The sequence below is a fragment of the Gallus gallus genome, chromosome 3 (assembly GCF_016699485.2).
Source record: "Gallus gallus isolate bGalGal1 chromosome 3, bGalGal1.mat.broiler.GRCg7b, whole genome shotgun sequence".
Classification (NCBI taxonomy): Eukaryota; Metazoa; Chordata; class Aves; order Galliformes; family Phasianidae; genus Gallus; species Gallus gallus.
The window spans coordinates 35,889,036-35,911,633 of NC_052534.1; the positions used below are offsets into that span (position 1 = coordinate 35,889,036).

General features: G+C 34.8%; 1 protein-coding gene across 4 annotated transcripts in view; it reads right to left on the minus strand.

Annotated features, from left to right (window-relative positions):
* Positions 1-22,598, minus strand: part of FMN2 (formin 2) — a 157,642-nt gene that overhangs the window by 3,056 nt on the left and 131,988 nt on the right. For all 4 annotated transcript variants that reach the window (XM_040696690.2, XM_046938373.1, XM_040696689.2 and 1 more), the window contains 1 exon segment: positions 13,170-13,319. In XM_040696690.2, the coding sequence (XP_040552624.1) occupies positions 13,170-13,319 (150 nt within the window).

The window sequence follows — 22,598 nt, forward strand, 5'->3', positions numbered from 1 at the left end:
GTTTTAAGTCTAAAGATGCAAATGGACAATTTTATTCCCTATATTTTCATTAATAGGCTCTACAGAATAGCACTTGCACTCCCTAGCTGTTGTTTCCATACCGCCAGGCTCTGGTACTTAAAAGATCAGGCATAATCAATGGCATATTAAATGCTAGTTACAAAAGTAATCAGTACTTATGATAGTTTAATATTGAAATCTAGCAGGATTTAAATTACCCGGGTAGACATGAAGACCAGCTTTCAGAACATTCAAGCCAAATAATGCTAAGAAAACTACTTTTCACAATTATTTTTAAATCTCTCTTCAACCAGTCCTGACCTCAGTACCTCAACTGCAGTTAAAAAAAAAAAAAGGCCATTTTTTTTTCCCTTTAACCCAAAGTTGTTTGTATTTAAAATGGTGAAGGAGCTTAATTTACATTTCCAGTCTTTGCTCTCTAGCTTAAAATAAAAACGTTGACTGAAAAATTCCAGTATCATTCTTAAAAATAATCCTGCTTACAAACAAGGTGGTGCATGTCACTGCATGCATTTTTTTTCTCTTCACAACTGAGGGTGAGCAGCAAAGCTTACATGGAAGGACTTGGGTGCAAAGAGAGGAGCAGGTTCCAGATGCGAGGGTGTCATACATTAGTATTTCCTGACTTGGTAAATGGTACCAAATTAGGGCTTATGAAATACGACAAAATGCTACGTTGTTTATGAGATAAATGTCCTTTTAGTCATCCAGATAGGGAACAAGCCCCAAAAGACAGAAGTCTGCATTCAGACTGGGAGTCTGCCAAAATCAGTCTGGTAGGCTCAACGGCACACCATAAAATGTTTCTCAAACATTTTTACTCATTTTGGAGATCAGTCTTACAAACACACATGGTTATTGAAACACTAATGCAGATTTAAGTTATGAATTCTCTGAGCTTCAAAGACTTACATAAACCCTTTCTTTATGATGGCATTAAATGGTGTGAGATGTGTAATTTATATTTTTTATGAGAGATGAAACTATTATTTATAAATAGGAAAGTAGAAAATAAGAACGTAAATCCTTTATTGGTTTGCGCTTGCCAGCAATATAGGCTTTGGATAGCACTTACTCCACTTTTTCATCATTATCCAACAATGAAAAATAACCAACAGTAAAACGATATTGAAGAAATGATATATCTTTGGCTGGTTCCTTGCGGTTCATCTCCAGACCACTTGCATGTCTGCTATTTCACTGAGGCTACATGGGGCAGTGTGAGAATCAGACTTCATGTTGCTGTTATTTTTAAAATATTTTTTTGTGTGCGCGGTAGGGGCCAGATTTTTGAAAATATGACTCCAGCTGGGTCTGCTAAGCACATTAAAAAAACTGCCTTCGCATTCATCTCTCCTTCATCTAGACTCACCAGACACACCTCATTCTTCTCATAAGTTTCAAATTTATACTTTCAAAGTTTAAATTAAACTTCAGTTCTTTTCCAGCATGCTGCTCTCTTCATTTGATAATGGTATATTTTATTAAGGGAGAAAGACCTTAACTTGCACAGGTAGAAGAAAAAATAAAAGGCTTTGAAACCTCTTATTTTCAAGTTGTAACATTTCTGATCTGACTGCAAGTCAGTCAGATTGTTGCAGCGTAACGTTGAACAGAAATGTCAAATGACAAGTAATTCACCTTCAAAATGTATTCAAACAGATTGAATAAAAGTGACAGACAAAATATGGTGATAGTTTTAAATAGAAGCTTATGGGAATAAAACAGTTTGCAATGAAAGTCAAAGACTTTTTCTTTCCCCTAAAGCACCAGCTTTTCTTCTGATTCATTTCTACAAACATCTGAATGAGGAAGAGCATTTGTAACATTGTTCTTCTCATGATCTTTTCAAAACAGTCAGACACATTCAAAGCTATCAAAAACCACTCTTACAGAAATAAAAAAGCTCACATATCATATCACTTCCTCTTTTTGAAATACAGCTATAACTGACTCCAATCATTGGTAGGCATAATTTAAATAAGAAAATAAAATGTTACTTGGGGTTAAATTAGTCTCAAATCCTGGGGAATGTAGAAGCACTACCAAAGTTATCAAGATCATTGTTTTATAGAAGCAACTTAATATATTCAGGTATTCAAACTGTTCATCATGCAAATGACAGCATGTGAAATGCACAAAAATATTTACTGAACCAGTTCACACAGATCTAGATGTTATTCTCAGGAAATGTCAGGGAATCTCTAGTTCCAGTCTTTGTTGCATTAACGTATCTCTCTTTCAAGAACAGATTGCTCACTGCTTGCCTAACATACCACCTCATAAGATGGCTTAGCTCCCGCTGAGTCTCACGTTAATTCAAAACAAGAATCCTTGTACGGAATGGAACTTGTGGTGATACAGTGACAGGTTATTTTCTGGAAAGCCAGTCCTATTGAGTGCCATTGTCAGTATAACATCTCTAAATTTGCTGCCTTGGGCTTGAAAGAACAAAATCAACAACACCAGCCACTGAGGGAGATGGTCTTAATTTCTCTCTTACTTAAACTACAGTTGAAAAAGAAAAAAAAAAAGAGACCAACAGCCGTAAAGATTGTACTACCCATTTTTGTAAGATTATGTGAGAGGCCATGGTCTCTCAAGTAGAGCTGCAGTACTGAAGTTTTTGGGACTCTTTGTGAAATTCCTTGTAGTTTGAGTATATTTATTTATCACAGTGGGAATGCAGAAGACAAGAAGCATTATTCCTTAATACACTTCAGACAAAGCTGAGAGCTAGCAGCCACTTGATTCCAGTTCCAACCATATCACTGACTCATTGTGTGGGTTTGGGATAGCTCACTGCCTTCTGGCCCTGATCCTGCCTGAAGATTCAAGTGGTTGGATAAAGCTTCACTGAAGCCAATACAATCTATAGATATACTTCCTCAGCAAAAAATGTCATTATAAATGTAAATGTAGCACAATAAAGTCTTACTGTCAGGACGCTAGATTATGACTAGGTGAAAACTAGAAGCACATAAAGCTGTACATATTTACAGCTATAAGATATATCTAAATTCTAAAAATTCAACACATTGGTGAAATGTAGAGACAATTATTAGCCTTCTATAGCACTGTCTGAACCAGCTGCAGTGTGCACGTATATTTTCCAAAGACTGGCCAATGAACTAAACTATGATTTTATTAAATTTAAGATTAAAATAACCTAAATCCTTTCAAAAGATCAAAAGGATTTGTTTTGATATTGATATCAAGACCATTTAAACTGCAAGAAGCATTGCCTTTGAGATAACAACGATTATCTCCATTCCGTTGGAGAATAATATTTAATTGCCTCCGGCAATTAGAAAAATATATATTAGATATTCTCTCCTGTTCCTGAAGGATTCTTCATCTTTTTTAGATAAAATTTACAACATTTAGGCAAAACCGCCTTGCTTCTGTCAACTTGAGACAGGTTTAAGACCTGGTTACCACTATGGTAAATTCCTACATATCATCATAGCATCCTTAACACCAGATAATACCTCTAAGATCATCTAGGTCAACTGTCCACCTACCACCAATACTGCCCACTGAACCATCTCCCTATATATTACATCTACATGTTTCTTGAACACCTCCAGGGATGGTGACTCCACCATCTCCATAGGCAGCTTGTTCCACTGCCTGACCACTTTTTGTGAGAAGTTTTACCTCATATCCAATCTGAACTTCCTTCAGCACAACTTGCTTAAGGCCATTACCTCTTGTCCTGTTGCTGTTACCTGGAAGAAGAGACCAACCCCTGCCTTGCCACAGCCTCCTTTCAAGTAATTGTACAGAGCACTAATGTCATCTTGCTCAGACCTTTCCTGTACTACTTTCCCCTGACTTCAGCAGAACAATTATCAATATGGAGATGCAAGGTAATCCAAGACCAAGAGGTACAAAAATTGTATGAACTCAAGTTGTCACATCAGGAAGACTGGCTTAAATTTTCAACTATGGTCAATTGTTATTGCTTCATGAAAATATTAACAGATCTCTTTCAATTTTGGCAAGAGGAAAGGTGATGTCTGGAGAAAACAACACAAGAGCTATGAATCTGTTAGCCTCCCAACAGTCACAAATAGGGAAGAAATTGTAGACAGTAACATACTTACAGGCTCCAGACCAAAGTGACTCTGCTGTTCTGCCATGGTAGAGAACAAAGCACTCAAAATGTTTGAAACAGTTAACTCATTCCTAGGAGTGAGAATTCAATTGTCAAAGCCTTGTTTTCCCTGAGGGAAGCTATGCAAAGGGGAGTCTGAGGAAGGAGAGTGCTCCTGCATGCCTGAGAGATATGACCCTTAGGCAAAGGCAGGCAGGTGTATACATTGTTTTGAAGACCTGTTTCTAGTTAAAACAGTTGTATGCAACTAATACCTTCTGTGATAGAGGTAATTTGGTCACTTTACACAATCACTGCTCTCAAGCGCGATTAAGTACTCTGAAGTGGGACAGCAACTCCAGGCAAGTTCTGAGATTGGGTGAGAGAAAGAGGTGCTACGGGAGTCTAACAGGGTCAGATTGGAGACTAGGTTCATCACCAAGAGGATGATCAAGCACTTGAACAGGCACCCTAGGGTAAGGCAGCTGTCACAGCAGAGCAGCAAGTTGCCAGACTTCAAGAAGCGCTTGGAAAAAACTCCCAGATGTAAGATTTGAATTTTGAGTAGTCCCATGTGGATTCAGGAGTTGGACTCGATGATACTTTTGGGTCCCTTCCAACTCAAAATATACTACAATTCTATGAAAAGGCTCATGGCATGCTCTTGAAGAAGCCAGGTGGCGCAGTTAAAGTGTGATAGGAATTGTTCACATGCCTGCAGGGTGTTAAGATGCTTCTGCAAGACTGATGCTCTAATGATTTCATTTCACACTTTCCAGCTTTTCCAACTCACTTGCTTTCAATATACTGATGGTTTCATTTGCTATCAAGCCCTGTCCCAGATCACATCATTTTTTGCTTAAAGGGAGCCTATTTTTTCAATAGGAAGAATAGCATCAGCACTACACCTTTGGCATTTTTGACATGTTGTTTTTTTTCCCAAGGCACTTCCTGTTTTTGCCTTTATAAGGACATAGTCCTACAAAACTAATCTTCTCATTCAACCAGAGAGTTGCTTAATTCTTTATAGCAAACTGAAGAGCAGAGTTATTAACAGTTATTAGACTCAACATCAGGTACAAGGCAGATTCTATAAATGCACAGTAAGAGTGCTCATAATGGGTATCTGTACAAATATACGTCCCATATTATTAATTAAATTTAGTTCAGATATTTCTTTCATTATTTCAGAAAGGAATACTCTCTGAACAGCCCCAACAAGAATAAAGTATGCAATGAACATAAAATATAAGTAAGCAATCCTTGGATCAGTTAAAAGTGTACAAGTGAATGAATAGATAGTCACAGAGCCCAATAATTAATGTCTCAAATACTGCTATGCATAAAGATTCAGAGTCTAATAAGCATTGCCTGTAACAAAAGATATAGCTTCTTCTTTCCATTATAGTAAAAATACCCTTTACCTTCCTTCTACCTCATATTTATTGTGAGACAAACGTATACAAACTGTGATTAAGTTTAAAGACAATCTCTGAGACAAATAGATAAATAAGCGAGTTACACTTTGGCAAGTATACAGGAGTGAAGAACCAGACATCTCTACAAACTCAAAAGACAGACTAGCTATATCTACCTTCTAGACCAAAAGCCAGCCTGGTCACAATCTTATCACAGCTCAGCATTTCTGTCATCATTCTATCCATTGAGAAGGACAGCCACTTTCCTAACACTGAACACTAATAATTTTGACTAAAGTATCTGTAACAGACAGATTCATTTCTTACTGGCTCCATCTAGGCTTGGTAGCCTTACAGTTCACTAGCAAGTGCTAAGACATGACAAATGTAAGCACAGTGAGAAGGCTGGAATGTTATATGCCTTAAATACTAGAGCTACTCACAAAAACTTCCATGATAAACTCAGACAGATATTACTTTTACAGCTTGAAAATGTATTTCATGAAACCCAAAATAATTTTTTCTACAGATATACTGTATTTTGTAACATATAGCAAAGCTGAGGCTAATACTCATTATATTCTTAAGTGCTATCAGATAAATAACGTGTTTTGTATGTCAAAATATTTTATGTAGGTTAGTTTGGAGTAGAAATAACATGTTTATAATAATAATAGTACCTTTACAAGTAATGAAAAAAAAATCTCCACAAAAAATATCAAGTAGTAGATATCCTTAGGACATCAAGAGTACAAAACTTTAAAGCTGTTTTTTTTTTGGAAAACTCTTTCAGAGCAACTGGTGTAAGTTTTATTCTTTGACTCAGTTACTAAACTATTGAAATGACTTTTTTTTGTTAAGGAATTTCTCTTTTGTGAAGAAAAAAATAGTGACTGTTGAGGAAAAAATACAATTCTCAACATAAAAGTGCAGTAAAAAATGTAGAGCTTTTACTTTCATGCCAATAGGATTGAAGTGATGACATAGATATGATTCAGTAACTGACTGCAAAGACTTTATACAGATAAGAAGCACATTTTAATGTACCTGGTGCCATCAAACTGACTGATGAAACCTAACCTCTCCTACCAACAAAGAGATAATGTATTAGTCTATCTTGACATCTCTGCCAGTTCCTTGCATGGTTACTGCAAAGACCGTGAGGTAGATAATAGCTGGTTAAAAAACACAGTGATTGATCATACTTCAGCTCAGAGGACCAAGGACAAGCAGATTAAAATGTTTTAATCTGGCCACTTAACATAGAGACTAACCTGCAGCAGGACCTGGAATACCATTCCTCTTAGGTCAATAGTGTAGAATAGACTTTGGGGGATACAATTAAGGTATTCTTCCATGTGTATCATATCACACTAGCCTATAATGAAGCTGTGAGCCCAACTGAATTGAACATGAGGCCTTCAAATTTGCAGTCTTAATGCAATTGACAACAAAACTCGCAATGCTCTAAAATCAAGAAGTACTGCTTTGTAAAAATGAAATTTTTCTAATATGGCTTGTTAGGGGGGAAAAACTATGGAAACTATGGAAGAGAACTATTCTGCTCTATGCTGTAAATAAAAAAAATATTTTTGAAAAATATTTTTAAAAATAAAAATAGTATTTTCGCTGATTTTTTATCTAAGTTTATACATGCAGAAGTGCATAATTTTCCTTTTTTTTTTTAACTCAACACTGTGTTAAAATCTATGTTCTAAAGATGATAATTTTAACATTAAAGGAAATTTCACCTTGAAAATATAAGAGCACAAAGGAACGACCAGCAAAAACCTGTAAAGGATGGCTACAATTCTAATAAATGCACGGAGTGCCATCAGAATCATATATTTTTTTTTCCTGTCAAAGCAGACAGTATTTCAGACTATATCTGGCCACCTTCAGGGAAGATGCTAATCACTTTCCTCCAGACTTTGCATATGAAAATTGAGTGTTCTAAGAAAATTTAGTCATCACCTCTGTTGTTTTTCTTGGAACTGAAACCAGTTTGCTCTCAAAGAAGCTGGCTACATTCTGACTATTTGATCGGAAACTCAACAGGAAATGATAAGGGAAAAGAACAAGACAGGATGTGAGGTAAAACTAATAGCAACTGAAAGAGTAAGCAAAAGAAAGGAAAAGAAACATGGAAGTGAATGGCAATGTGAAGCCACATGTTTGCTCTAGAACAGTATGAAGCAGTAAATGGTGTTAAAAAGAAAAAGTGCAATGCTTAGGAAAAAAAATAAGGAGAAAATTCTTTGTGAATAGATTATGTGGAAAAGGAGACTATCTTAAAGTGGCTGTGGGGATATACCCCATGCAGATGAACAATCACATTGAATTAACTGGGGTACATACAATTAGGTTGCTTCAAAAATAATGCTTTCTATTTACTTCCACAAAAACTACATCAAATACAAAGAGCATGATAACATTATTTGGTATAGCAAATTCTCAGCTGTAAAAAGATCTTTTTAAAAATAGTCATCATCATTAGCTATGCATTTTCACTAGCAATGAACAAGAGTCTGCATGTTGTGCTCGTAAAAACCTGCAAAAAAATATAAAAATCTTTTTCTATACTATGCCTTGTACTCATGGCTATAAGATATGCACACAGCCATGCACTTACATTTAATGGATGTTTTCATTATGACAACTATATACACTGATTTGGCAAACTTTCTCAGTAAGAAAGCAATCTAACTGGAGTAGTTAGATAAGTTAGTGACAAATGCTATTAATTTGTAAAACCTTCCAATATGTTAGCATACCTCAAATGCCAATGTAATAATCACTTTGCCTGGGAAAGAAAAAATTTTACAGGTATTGAAAATGCAGCACCTCCTGTCAGAAATTCTGTTTAAAATTCCTACTGGTGCAATTTTTTCATTCATCTCCAGGCATCTATTACATTGGGCTTTATTATATTTTATTTTTATTTTTATTTCTTTGTTTGTTTTAATCAAAATTTCATTCTCTCTTTCAAGAAGCAGTAAACAGGAAAGAATTACAAAATCTGAAAAGATCACCATAGCACAGGAACTGTGATATCACCATCTGGCTATATCCTAAACAGTCACAACCAATCTGACATGAGAGCCATGAAAAGAGAAGGCAAACTTCACTATGAGATGACCATTGTTATCTCTCTTCTTTTATGCACAAAATACTAAAATGCAATGCAGCATGCCAGCATGACACCACAACATCTGGTAAATCAATGAGGCTGCTGAAAAGCAGTTCAGCTAAATATTTGGTGGCATTCTAGAATCTGATGAAAGTCACAACATCTAGGAGAGATCAGAGACTTTGAATTTTTGTTTCATACTAGACCTTCACTTTGTTCAGACTTACAATTCATGTACACTGATTGGCTTACAGCAACAAAGAGATTTATCAAAGACTTTTAAATACCTTCATTTAACTTTTTTTAAAGCAATTTTTGCCAGGGGTCCAGATTGAGAAACTCTCAAAAATATTTTTATTCTTTCAGTTATCTAAGCAGTGCTAAAAATGAGAGTCACTGCTCTCCTTCCCAAACCAAAAGGCCTGATGTTTCAATTGAAAAATAGACAAATTGCCGGAAGTGCACAAGGAAGAAACAAAAGTATTGAAATATTTAGCAACTTCTCTCAGTTGGATAGCAAACTGCCTCTATTTGAGGCACTGCCTCAAAGGACTCTTCCTAGCTTCTGTATCTTTCATGTGTTCTTCTTTCAAGTATTTCAATGCCTGTAATTTTCCACAGTACTTTTTATCAGAAACTCTTTTAATCAAGTTAAAATTTTGAAATACTCTTAAAAATTGAAGATTATTTTAATTGTTCAAAGACAGAAGCTACATTCAGTTTTGACATTGTAAAACAAGGTCTAGCAGTATGCAGCCCAGTTCATTAAGCAGCAATAAAGAGAGTGATATTAAAGTTCTACGCCAGAGAAAGCATTTGCTTACTAACATCATGACTGGAGCTTTTAGATGGCACCACAACACAAGCCAAGCAATACGTGACTCCATTAAACATATTCTACATTTCTGTCAATTTTCCTCTTGCACCGCAATTCCATATATATTTTCCTACTCTTTTCTTCAATCTCCACATTTCTTTGCAAGTGCATTTTCCCATGTCCCCAGATTTCTCACTCTCAAGTCTGACTCACTGGTTCCTATTATAAGCGTTAACAAAATATCCCTTAAATTACCCTGAGAGGACCGCTGCTCGTGCTATGGGATTTAATGCCCTCCTCTGCAAGCAGAAGTGGCAGCATACCAATATGCTCCTCACTGTGCAACGTACAGATATCCAATGCCAGACTTTAAATTGCTCAACAGCAACCTTTAAATCATCCTGCTGAGGAGTCTGTAGGGAGACATACCAGTCTTTCTGCAGGGGGAGATCAATGAGCTGTGGAGACATGCTGGCCAGAAATCTCCCTTTCATCTAGATATACACAGTGTGACACACCAGGTGCCAGCTTAACTGCTATTCTTACGGGAATGGGCAATTTTTACATTTGAGAAACTAGGGTTTTTTTTGTCTTTTTTTTTTTTCTTGAATGTATAGATTATTTTTAATGTGTCAAAGATTTATCGTGGCAGTTAAAGGGTTGAATAAAGCCAGCCAAAAGAAATTCTCAAGCTCAGTGTGATGCAAGATGCAACTCAGAATTTTACCATCATCTTGATCAGGCCTATGAACTGTCCTCTGCTGCCATCCCTGACACAGTTATTCTCTGTTCAGTGTCATGCTTCTTTGTAAAGGCAAGAACCAAACTGAGCCTATGAGAAATATTTACCTTTTGCACATACTTAAAAGGTGCTTACACCTACACACTGCCTCCTACCCCTCAACCCCCCTCCATGTTTTTCCTTCTGCCTAGAAATACAACTTTAATTCCCCCTATATTTGCAAGCTTGCACAGGCTGTCTGGAACAACAAACGAGCTGAAGAAACCTACCATCACTTATGGCAGGAGTGAACAAACAAGTGTCAGTATTCCATTTATACTCAGAGAAAGTGAAGGTACAGCTGTGGCTCTGTAAAAATGCTTCTGCCTCTTCCTAGTAAGGTCTGAACCTAAAGTCTACTAATATTAACCTTCAACAGCAATGCAATGGATTTTTTTTTCTTCTGATTTCATTTAAACATAAAAGTTCTTAAAAGCACTGACTACTCTTTTTCTGTTACTATCGGGAGCCAGGGTGTGTTCCCGTTCCCCATCCATAAAGAAAAGATAGGGTTACAGTCCTAACAATAACTCATTGCTGTCCACACAAAATAATATTTTCTAAATAATTCTATTTTTAGTTATTATTGATTTGCAAACTTTATATTTGATTGCCATGTACAGCAGCTGTTTTCTTTGTTTGTTAATTGATCACTGATTTTCAAGACTTTCTTTTGCTACCAGTGACACATTAAAAATACATTGAAAAGACAACAATAAGACCAATATTTAAAAATATGAAACAAATCAGGCCCTGTTTGTCTTATGTGGGTTACTAAGAAAAAAGTTATATTACTTTTACAATTTTCACTTAAAAGAATACATCTTTAGGGTAAGCAGCACCAGAATTTCAATCTTAATTTTTTAGAAAGTTACAGATAGCTTGCATAACAATTTTGATAGGAATGTTCCATAGCCTTGACTACAGTGTGATCACACAAAAAAAGTATGTTTAGAAAAACCTTTTGGCAGATGTATGCTTTTACTGTAATTTTCAGGTGCATTTTTCTTTTTATTGCTACTGTATTTAACAGTTTATCATGCATAATTTTCTCTACAGCTAGTATTTTCCAGTTCTGCTTTATTTCAACTGACAGAATTGAGTGAAAGCAGTCGAAAATTTTGGAAAAAATATTTTGTTTTTAACCTCATGTCATTTCTCTTCTTTGTTTTCCTCATCTTGGAAAGAAATGTGAAGTCTGACACTTCAGTGTTTATCTTTTGCACATAAATGCCTGGCAAATCAATACACAAGTTAAAATGCTGACTGAAAGGTGTTTAAAATAAGAATTGGCCGGCTGCTTTCTTTAAAGTATATATAGTTTTAATGTATCAGTAACAAAAAGTAACACCACCTTAGGAAATATCATAAATGAAAAGCCTTTGAGAAAATTATTGTAAAACAATGTGACTCATATCTGTAGAGACTAAATAAGGAACAGTCACTATTAACATGTAAATCCTTTGCCTACACAGTCCATATATAAACTGGGATATGAAATATTTAAGAAACCATGCCTAAAGTATTCTACAGACACAGCAAAAAGGTTTATTAAACTAGACTGATGGGAGAAGAGGGTAAAAAAGGAAAAAAGAAGATTAACCCCCAAAAAGGAAATAAAATGAGTTTGTATATTTTATAAATTATGGTCATAATGATACAGTATGCAGCCTGGTGAATAATTGCTTTAGCAGCTAAATGCCTGCCTAGGAAACTGAAGATAGGATTTAACTGTCAACTCCATTCTCAAGAAACATACTTAATTACTTAATTTCAAGGCTGACAGTCAATAAAAAGAAATATATTTCCAGATTCCTGCATGGTATACAGTACAGTATAACGTTTTCACCATCCTCTTGCAATAGGAACAGAATCCATCTTTCCTAACTATGACACTATTCATTCCAAAATGTGTCCACTTAAACCAAACACATATGGCGTTCATGACATTGATCATATCCGTGCCTAAGGAAAGAGATCAATAACTTCCAAAGCCAGTAATCTGATGTCTGTGACATTTATACAGGGTGTGTTCTCTTGGAAAAAAAAAAAAAAAAAGACCTATTCCTAAATTACCTAAAGATGTTCTGATATTAATCATTTAGAGAACCTAAAGCTTCAGTCCTGTTAATGTCAAGGCACAGCAGTAGCTTCATTATCTGTACACTGAAATCACTCAAGTTTCTAACAGATGCAGAATTATGTAAGACTGTTTACAGTTTGTGTTTAAATTGTCCTTTTATAACATGTATTACGTTTTAAACAAGTGATTAATTTGTGTCATTATCTTTTTATACAAAGAATGATCACAATGTAATATTTGCATGCAGATGAAAGCTGACTTCATAGTTCTTTAAATACATGAAACAGACAGGGTGGCTAATTTTTCAAAACTGTGTTTATATTTCTTTACATCAGTTATGCTACATGGGCATCTGATCATGAGGCTGTGATTTACAATATTGTTTAGTTTGATTTTTCTCTTAAGGTGGGGTCAAAGTGACTTTTTCTTCTCTCCTCTGCTTTTCCTCCTTTTTCTCCAACTTAATTGGACAAATATTTACAATGTTTCGTGTCTCAATGCCTTGACTTATTTTCAGGAAATATGTGAATGGGAAATCTTTTATCAACCTTCCAACCTGAAAGAAGTCTCCTATTGCTTGGATTCACAGAGGCATAGCAGTTACCTGGTCTACCAAAACCATCAGTTAATAGACTTGAAAAGCTTTATCAGAAATTTATATTAATGTCACATTCAAAAATCATTATAAGGAAAAAGGTTCTGTTAGGGAAAAAAAAGTGAGAAAGTCCCCGTGCTAAGGAAGTGATAGCGACCGGTTTCTGTGTGATTGCTCCCAATAACATTCTCTGAGAAAAGCCTTTGAACAAACAAACAAATGTACCTTTCTTGAAGAATAAGTTTGTTTTCTTTCTTCCAGAAGTCTTTGAAGTCAGAACTGAATTCATGCCAAATATTGAAGAAAGAATGCGGGGATACCTCTTTCTCTCCCATTTTTGGTTTCATACAGAAATAGGCTGCAGTTTCCAAAAAGCTGTCAAAGAAAGAAAGAAAGAAAAATGACAAACGTCTCACTAACTACAGATGAAGAATTCTTTTCTTTCTCTACTTAAAACTGAGGCAACATTTAATCGTTCTTGGTAGCGGATCTAAAATATAAAAGTATAAAAACAACAGTTCTTAGGTCTTCACATACAGATAGATACATAAATATGACTCTTCAGCTAAATGGGGTCTGGTATTTATCATACTGTTTTTGATAAAAGGATTTTCCATTTCAAAATCTAAAATTAATGCACTTTGCTGAACCCTGCAAATCCAGATATTCACACCTAAATACTGTTTTTCTGTTGGATTTGAAGTAATTTTCAAAACACAGCATCATCATCTATAAAAAAAAAACTTTGTTTTAAAGTTCTACTAAATCTACACTGTGACAAAATTAGATAGGTATTTTAGATGTGAGCATATACAGAAAGATTGAAATTCACATCTGTGCAATGGAAAACCAAGCCAGTAGCAATCGTGCTAGACAACAGGTGTCTATCATTCTACAAGAATTATCTGACATTTGCCTCTGAACAGGGCAAAAGCAAAGCAGCATACTGGAGATAGATCCCATGTTAGAACCACTGCTGAAGTTGAAGGTTACATATGTAACACCCTTTAAGAACTATGACTGCAGATTCAACAGATTTCTTATTTCAATTGCTTTCGCTTATTTCAAATTTGAGAATACGTAGAAATATTATATTGAATTACGCAGAAAATTTTGAAATAATTAATTCAAAAACTAATTGCTTAACTACTATTCCATTTCATTTTTGATGTAAAGTTTTGTAAATACTGGAGAATATACTTGTCACTTGAAGCTTAAAACACAAGTTTTATTAATTTCATGAAATATTCTACGGAAAGCTGTCTGTAGAAATATAATTCTAGATAACTTGCTCACTGACCTACTACTGCTCCATGACCTCTATGAAAACTTTTTGTGGTAAAACATAGAATGATCAGAAGTTAAAATATGAAGCTAAGACCTGAAAAATGACAATAAAATAAAAGGAATCACACAATGAACGGCCCTTCTAAATAATGCTTTTAAATTGCCTCACAGAAAAACATCCCACAAAATAGGAAGCCGAAACAAAGTAAAGTTCATGTTGTTCAGGAGTACACTAAAAAAACAACAACAATCAGAAAACAAAAAACAACAACCAAAAAACAAATAAAAAACACCAAAGAACTTGTCTAACAATACCAGCACTAACATTTACTTTCTGGAGACTTGTTGGAAAGCCAGTGGTTTTTTATTGCTTCCAGTGAGGATTACTTATGCAAGTGGTACAACCTTATGCATGTATACAGCAATGGTTAACAGCTGTCACTTCATCTCTAGGCACATACACCAAGGAGAAACACTCAGACAGGTTGCTTGCCTCCCTGAAAGTTTGTTTTGGAGGTAAGGGAGATATGCTGTTCATAAAATGTGAAACAGTGGCAGCATAGCTGGTTGTCACTGTTAACATGTCACTCCTTCCAAATGCCTGTTAACATTAAACAAGGTATCAGCCGCAACACAGTAAAACTGCATGGCACAACTCACAATGAATCAAATATTTTTTCTGTATATGCAGATCAAACAATCAAGATAGTCACTCTATATATTTACTGGCTGGAGAGGTCTTCTCTTATTTACTAGCTGGCAGTCTCTCAGAGTACATTTAGGAGGCATACAGAAAACTGCTTGTTATACATTTGATGCTGCAATTTTTGTGCTACGAGACTAAGTAGCATAATTCACACAGGAAAGACAAAGCAAATAAAGTGAATCAAAATGCATCAAATGAAACACGCACAGCAATAAATCCTCACAATTACCATGCTCTGTAAATATCTGATTTGGAAATGTTTACATATGTCAAACTAGACATGTCTAAAAGCTGATAACAGGAGGGGACACACATTTCAAAAACAAAGACACTGGGACGACTTTGCCATAACCCTAAGAATAGATATCCTTCAAATTTCAGACAGGTGGCAAATACCTTTTCTCTTGTGCTTTTCTGTGGGACAACCCAAATTTTCCTGTTTGTCCTTTAGCAGATTTTGAAACGAAACATCTGTAAATATCAATAATATTCCTGTTTGTGCAAGCATTTTGAATAAAATAATGAACTAAAGTTTGAAAGGCTTGTGCTCCTATATCCAAATTCATTTCTGCAGTTTCTAGCTTTGGGAAACTCATCTGACCTCTCCAGATTTCATTTCACACCTCTGTGAAAAATGAAACATGCATTGCCCAAACAGGTATTGCAAAGCTTGCTTAGCGTCCATTTCTCAAGTGAACAGGTTCTTAGTTTTCATTAAGACATTTGCTAAGAATACAGAGAAGAATGCCCATTAGTGAAGAGAGAGCAGTCATGGAAGAAGGAAGGGAGGGCATGCAAGTTATTTTCAAGGATTAAAAGAGGTACAGGAGGTCAGCAGCTTTACTTCATATAGTGTAACTTCAAAAGTCCGATTAAAAGTAAGGCAGTGACGTTCACACCACTGTCTCATCTTGACACAGCAAAAGGCAGTGTCAAGGTTCTTAAACAAATTTCAAACTGTTTTTCATATTTCACATGCTAGCATTGAAGTATAAATAAATAAAATGCCTCAAAACACTGGAGGAGTTGCTCATCCCTTACAAATTTGTTTATCCTAATTTCCTTGGTTAAATTGTGTAATTCAGAAAAAAACGCACTGTAGACTGAGATGACTGAACTCACCACTTTGTCACATGTGGAAATTTGATGAATGATTCACTGTACTTTTTTGTGCACTCCCCTGAGTACAACTGTGGGACTAGGCAAATTCATTTACTGTTTGGAGAGAAGGAAGGAATGTATGCTAATAGCCAATTTCATTCACATTGTAAATAGCTTATTAACAACATTTCTAGATAATAGAGCTCATCCATTAGGAATATTTTAAGAATGGCTATGGATTAAATATTTACCACTTCATTTTGAAGCCAATAAGGAATCTATAGTTTATAAGATGATTCAGATTCACATCTACTATGTGTGATGCATTGGTAGACAGGTTTTTTCATTCACTTGATCAGTTTGCAGTGGGTCAAGCAGAAGGGAAGGAAAGGAGTGAAGAGTTGCCAAAAAAAAAAAAACAACCACAAAACATAAGTCAACAATACTAAGCAAAAGACCTCAGCTTAAGTTAAACAGGCTCCTGTTGACAAACAAAAAAAATTAAACCACATGCAAGAGTACCTATTTGTTTGAATGTGTGCTTAAAAACAGAAAAAAACTTTTCTGCAATTCTTCCATACAGTTTTTGTTTTGTTTTGTTTTGTTTTTAAATAGAGATTACGTATTTTGCTTGAAGTACAAATCTGGATGTTCTGCCCAACTTGAACTTGGTTTTATAAATTGCTAATGATCATTTACACACATTTGATGTCAAGAACAGGTAGCCTTACTGGTGGTACTGTGCTAGTTTTGTGAAGTGGTACATTTCAGAAGCAGTTCTGAATCAGGTAAGTGTCGCAGAACATTCAAACATATCTGCAGGTGATTTAATTTGCTATATATGGAAGCCAGGTGTGTGTGCGTTCATTCATTTCTCAGAAATACTAAAGTATATTCCAGTTTGATGAAAGCCATAGGTCAGTTTCTAACTAAGCATAGTCTACCAAAAGAAAGAAGGTTAAAAAGACAAAAGACTGTTCATACATCTTACTAAATTAAATCTAACATGAATTGTAAAGGGAAGGGGAGAGCATATCTGAATGGTTAAGTATAAAAAATAAAAAAATAAATATAGGATCATTCAAAATAGTAATTAAATGTTGATAAGGATTTTTTTTTTTCAAGGATGAAAAAAGATATCTTTCATATATTAAGAAGTTGAGATAATATGCTAGCTTAAGGCAACTGCCAGAATCATTAATCTCTTATTCCTTTTGCCAATTCATATTCTGTAACTATGGATTTTGTAATATTGTTCCACAGAAAATAAAGGTCTCAAGAGACTTTTTCCTAAAAAAAACCTGCCAAGCATTTGCAATGTTTTCAGTGCTAAGTCATCTGCCTCATCTCTAGTCTCTTGCCCCCTATAATTTCATGTTAAATTGAAGAGTGCTTCAGTATTCCAACTAGATGAAAATTAACAGCTTCAATAGTAACAAAAATATTCATCTACCTTTGAGATATTTTTTTCCACCCCAACACATCATATAAAAACAGGAAATTTCATACGTACCACGAATGTACAACTTACATATTTTCGACTTTGTCATACATTGAAAGTATCAGACCCAGTAACTGAACAGTACTTATGCCATAAGTTATTTAATTCAAAAAGTATTAGGAATGTACATCCATACTTAAAACAAGTATTTCAGGAAAACCATTTTTTTTTTCCATCTTTGATGACACAGTAGCACATCATGCAAAATAACATGGACAACTAATTTAGACTACAGGTTTTTTTGAAAGGTGAATCTGAGCAAAGAGGTTTTTAAAAATTTTTCTACATGAATTACTAAATTTAGGTTAAAGTATATTAGTTGGGTGTGATTATGAATCTTGCAAAATCAGTGTTTGTTACTAACTTCTGAGAACATCATTTCATCAGGAGTCACAGTTGCATAACTACATAACTGAAAGCATAACTTCAGATTTTTCTTATTTATCTTTCTTCCTATTCACATCATTTTCTAAAGCATCATACAACAACATGATCCTTCTATATGTTTTATTTGCTCTGATGTAAGGGGATCCTCCAGTGACTTAGCAATACCACCTTCTAACCTAGGTTGTGTGGAATTAGGTGCTAAATTATGAAGTAGGCAGGATGCAGCAATTTTAGCAAAAAGAACATTTATGATGATAAAAGTAGCTCTTTTGTGCAGTCTTATTCAGTCTCAACCCATCTAAAACTCAAAGGCCAAGAAATATAGAGGGTTTTTTTGCTACCTTCACTATATCCTATACCAAGAATTCATTGACCATGGTAGACTCAAGAACTGCATTTTATGTAAACCTTAAACTCAAATCATGTTCTGCATATTTAAATGTTATATGCCTATTCAAATATTATTCAAGTTAAAATATGAATTGAAATCATGTATCATAAACAGAGAAGCTTTATTTCCTTTTTGTGCTTGATAATTATAATCTACCAGTCACTCAGAAAAAAGTAAATATTTTTAGATTTAGTGCATTTTTAAACTACATGTTATTTGCATTTCCTCAGATGCACCAGTCCTAGGTGCAACCGACTGTAAAATGTATATACTGGTTTTCTTTCTTAGTGTTCAATGATTTTTAATTTTATGTTAGTGCAGATATCATGTCATGTGTACTAGCTCAGCTGTTATATAGACACATGACAGCTCTGTGCTTAACTGACCATATATAACATGAGCATGCATAAAACAACTTCATGTAACTGTGTTCACTGGTAAACCAGGCCCAGTAATGTATCCAAGAGAAAACTATTTTTCTCTCCTAAAAGGACTAACATACCAGTTTCAAACGTATTAAATAACCCTTGGCTAGCTGAGCTTTAGGAAAAAATAAGGTGCTAGTATACTTAAAATACAGAGGTAAAATGAAATTCAACAGCAGTGGTCTAACACAATCTGCTAGTTTTGTTGCACTATGAAACACCTCCTGCTGAAGTCCACCTTGTTTCCAGATGTTTTTATTTCACTATTGTGTAAAATATTTTGTTTTTGTTGGTTTCTTTTTTCTTTCCCATTTATTGATATCATTCTCATCCTTTTATGAATCTGCCTCCTCTAGGGTATAGAGGAGGAATATGATCAGAATTATCTTACAGAATAAGTAATTTGCTTTAAAACTAGATACAATTTTTTAGATACTTAGAAGCCACATAGATGCTTTACCAGATTCTCTGTAAATTCTAAGAATATGATCCAATATAGGTTATAATTTATACACATGCATTTCCAAAAACACATATTAAAAATAACTGAAATGAAGCTACAGGTCTAATTAAGAGTACTGTCACAAGCTCAATTTTCATTTTTTTAATTCACTTCATTTTTTGTTTGTTTTTTAATTTTTTTTTTTTTTTTTTTTTTTTTTTTGCTCAAATCAAACTTTAGGTTTCAGTTTCTATTGTTTGAAAATTATAGAAGAAAAATGTTCTGTAATACTTGGGTATTCTAGAACCTCCCACCATTTTAAACATTTGCTTATGCAGTTTCAGCTTTAACCCTTCCTGATTGCTTACTTTGAACTGCCACTCTAAGAGTGTTCTTTCTTAATTCAATGTGCAAGAGCTCTCTCCCTTTAAGACTCATGAATAGAGACTCCCCTAATATCACCAAGAGCATTCAGAACTTTGAAAGGAAGAAATCTAGGCTTTGGAGAAGACAGAAATGTTCACAGACTTTCATATTCTTAGAGTCAATTATAACAAAGTCCCATGAATATAAATTGAAAAACATCAAAATTTGGGTCCACGAAGTGTCAGATGGAAAAGGTCTGCACATGTGTTTTTAAAAGATAGGCCTTTATCTTTGAGCTCCTAACTTATCCCAATATATTTCCTGCATGGCAGGAATTTAGTAAAGCTAAATAAAGCATATCCCTTCAACTCAAGAACTCTCTCAACTCCAGAAGAACTGTTCCCATCCCTCCCAAAGATTACATGATGTTTCTGGTGATGATTGCACTATTTTTTTCTTTGGAATAGGAAGGAACTTTTCTCTCATCAACAGACTGACTAAAGCAGAACTATCTTCCAGGCAACTGAAAAGAAAAGAAGCAGGTGCAAGTAATCACACGAGAAGTGTTCATTTAAGACAATGCAGAAGGTATCTTGTTCACTAAAGCATTTTCTGAACTGGTTTATTAAGACATCTTCAAAAGGAGGAAGAAAAAAAAGATAAGGCAACAAGACTGAGGAACAAAGATAAGAACAGAGGCAACACTTCTTTCTAGTCACTTAATCTCCACATATACGAAGCTCAGTGCTGTTTCAGCAGAGGCTGAGGCCAGCTCTGAACTGTGGTAGTGCTGAAGGGAGTGTTCCATCAGCTGGAAATTATTAAGGAAGAAATGACCTATATTGAATAAGTTATTACTGGATAGTTCCCAGACCAGTAAATACAATTGTGACCTAATTAAACCAAATCCCTTATGTTCTGCTTTTCCATTTGCACGTACATGACTACAGCAATAGGATACAATAACACTTAAAGTAAACTTCAAAATACATCAAGGAATAAGGCAACCACTGTGGTGGGAAATCAAGAAGAAAGAAGTAAAAACAGAAGTTGGTATCTACATAACTCACAGTCACTGCAGATGTTAACACTATACCATAAAGGTCTTAGAAACAAACTAACCAAACAACTCAAATGGACCACACGATGACAGAAAAAGCCTACTGAACATAACTGTAAACTGAAGCACAATGGAGATGCATTGGAGCAAATCTCACACTTTTTACCTCAGCTGTAACAGCTCAAAACAAGTACCTTCGATATTTGAAGACAACACAGTGAAACTACCTCCTAGACATAGAGTGTAGACAAAAGCAATGTCACATTTAAAAAGGCATTTCAGCATTTTTTCTGTAAATTTTAATAGCAATGAAATTTTATAAATTATTATTTTTAATTCTGCATTCAATGTTATAGCACCCACATTTGGCGTGAAAAGATCTCCACTATTTAAATAATGTTGCCTTCACAGTGATACTTAACTGTATTATTTTCAGTGTTGCCTATCTGTATAACTGTCTTAGCATCTTGAACTAATTTATTTTAAAGATCTATGAATGTCCCCTATATTAACTGCAGAATCAATTACATAGACATTAATATATTCTGCTGAATATTAGTTCTCTGAATTACACATCAGTTTACTAAAAGCTATAGTACCATTCATTCATACTAGTGATGAATGTTATTAAAAGGAAACTAATTAAAAACCAATAAAATGACTTAAGCAAGAAGCTCAACATCATTAAAACACAATGGTCTTACACAAAGAATCCATCATGCAAGTAGTTAAGAACTTGCACTCGTTTAGAAATTATTTTTTTGAAAAGGAGGAAGATCAGGGAACGATCAAATACCAGTGCTTCAGAAGCTTTCTGGCATAACAAAACTGCTGGTTATGTTTCCATTACTGCATATTTACAGGCGCTGATATTCTGTCAGAGACAGGATACTAAACTAGAATGATCCAATCTGTTTAGCCATCTGTAAGCTTCTGCTATACACATTTCCTTTGCTCACTGAGTATTTACTTTGTGCTGAAATGTATTACCATGAGCAATTCAAGTCCACACACTAGGAGCCACACAGCAAGAAAAGAGACCTACCAGGAAAGGAACCAACAAAGGACAAACACCAAAAGAGCAGTGAAAGATGGAGTCCAACAGCATATTCTTGCCTTTCAGTTAGAAGTGCAGGTTTGCTTTTTTTTGTTATTGTATTCTTTAAAACTTAATACCTCTCTCCATTCAGAACTTTTCACCACTTTATTTCAATCAGTAACTCAATTTTCACTTGAACTTTACCGTTCATTTTTGGAAAAAAAAAAATCCAAACCATTGTGTGGAGAGTACAGATGCAGCAGGAACTTTTACTGTCTTAAAGGATTACAGACTTAGGTGCTACATTTCTAGGTGTTGCTTTTCAGCAGTGCCATTGTACCACAGTATCTGCTATTTCTTTAAGTGTCATCAGCTTGTCAGCTCATGAGCAGGTGTAAAACTTTGTTCCTCCTCTATTCCAATGTTCAGTGAAGCCACTGGATGTCTGTGAAGAGTGCTGTTTCAAGATTACTTTTTTTTCCAGAGAATTTAAAGATAAATATTTATCTTCAAAATTAATGACATTTGTTGCTACAACACGAAAGCAACAAAACATTGCTAGATGGATTATTACAAGTTTTGAAAACAGGAGACGTGCCTGGGAGACAGCACTCTAGAAGCACTTTAAAGCCTAGAGATCACTGGAATGTGCAAGTAATGTGAGCAAATTATAAAATAAACCAAATAAAAATATACTGACATGGGCAGATGAGCATTCTGTACTCAGCCATACAGATCTGAAATTCCCCAGTTGATACTTAAAAGGAAGTAAATCCTATTTGACTTTTTGTAAAACAAATACACGCTATCAGAATGCACTGAGATTTACTAAAACAGATCTGTTTTAGAATACTTAAATTATTTTAAATTTTTTAAATTTATTTAAATTGTTTAGATTCTTAGATTAGTTAAAGTTAGTGACATACACAGAGCCATAATAGCAAGCAGC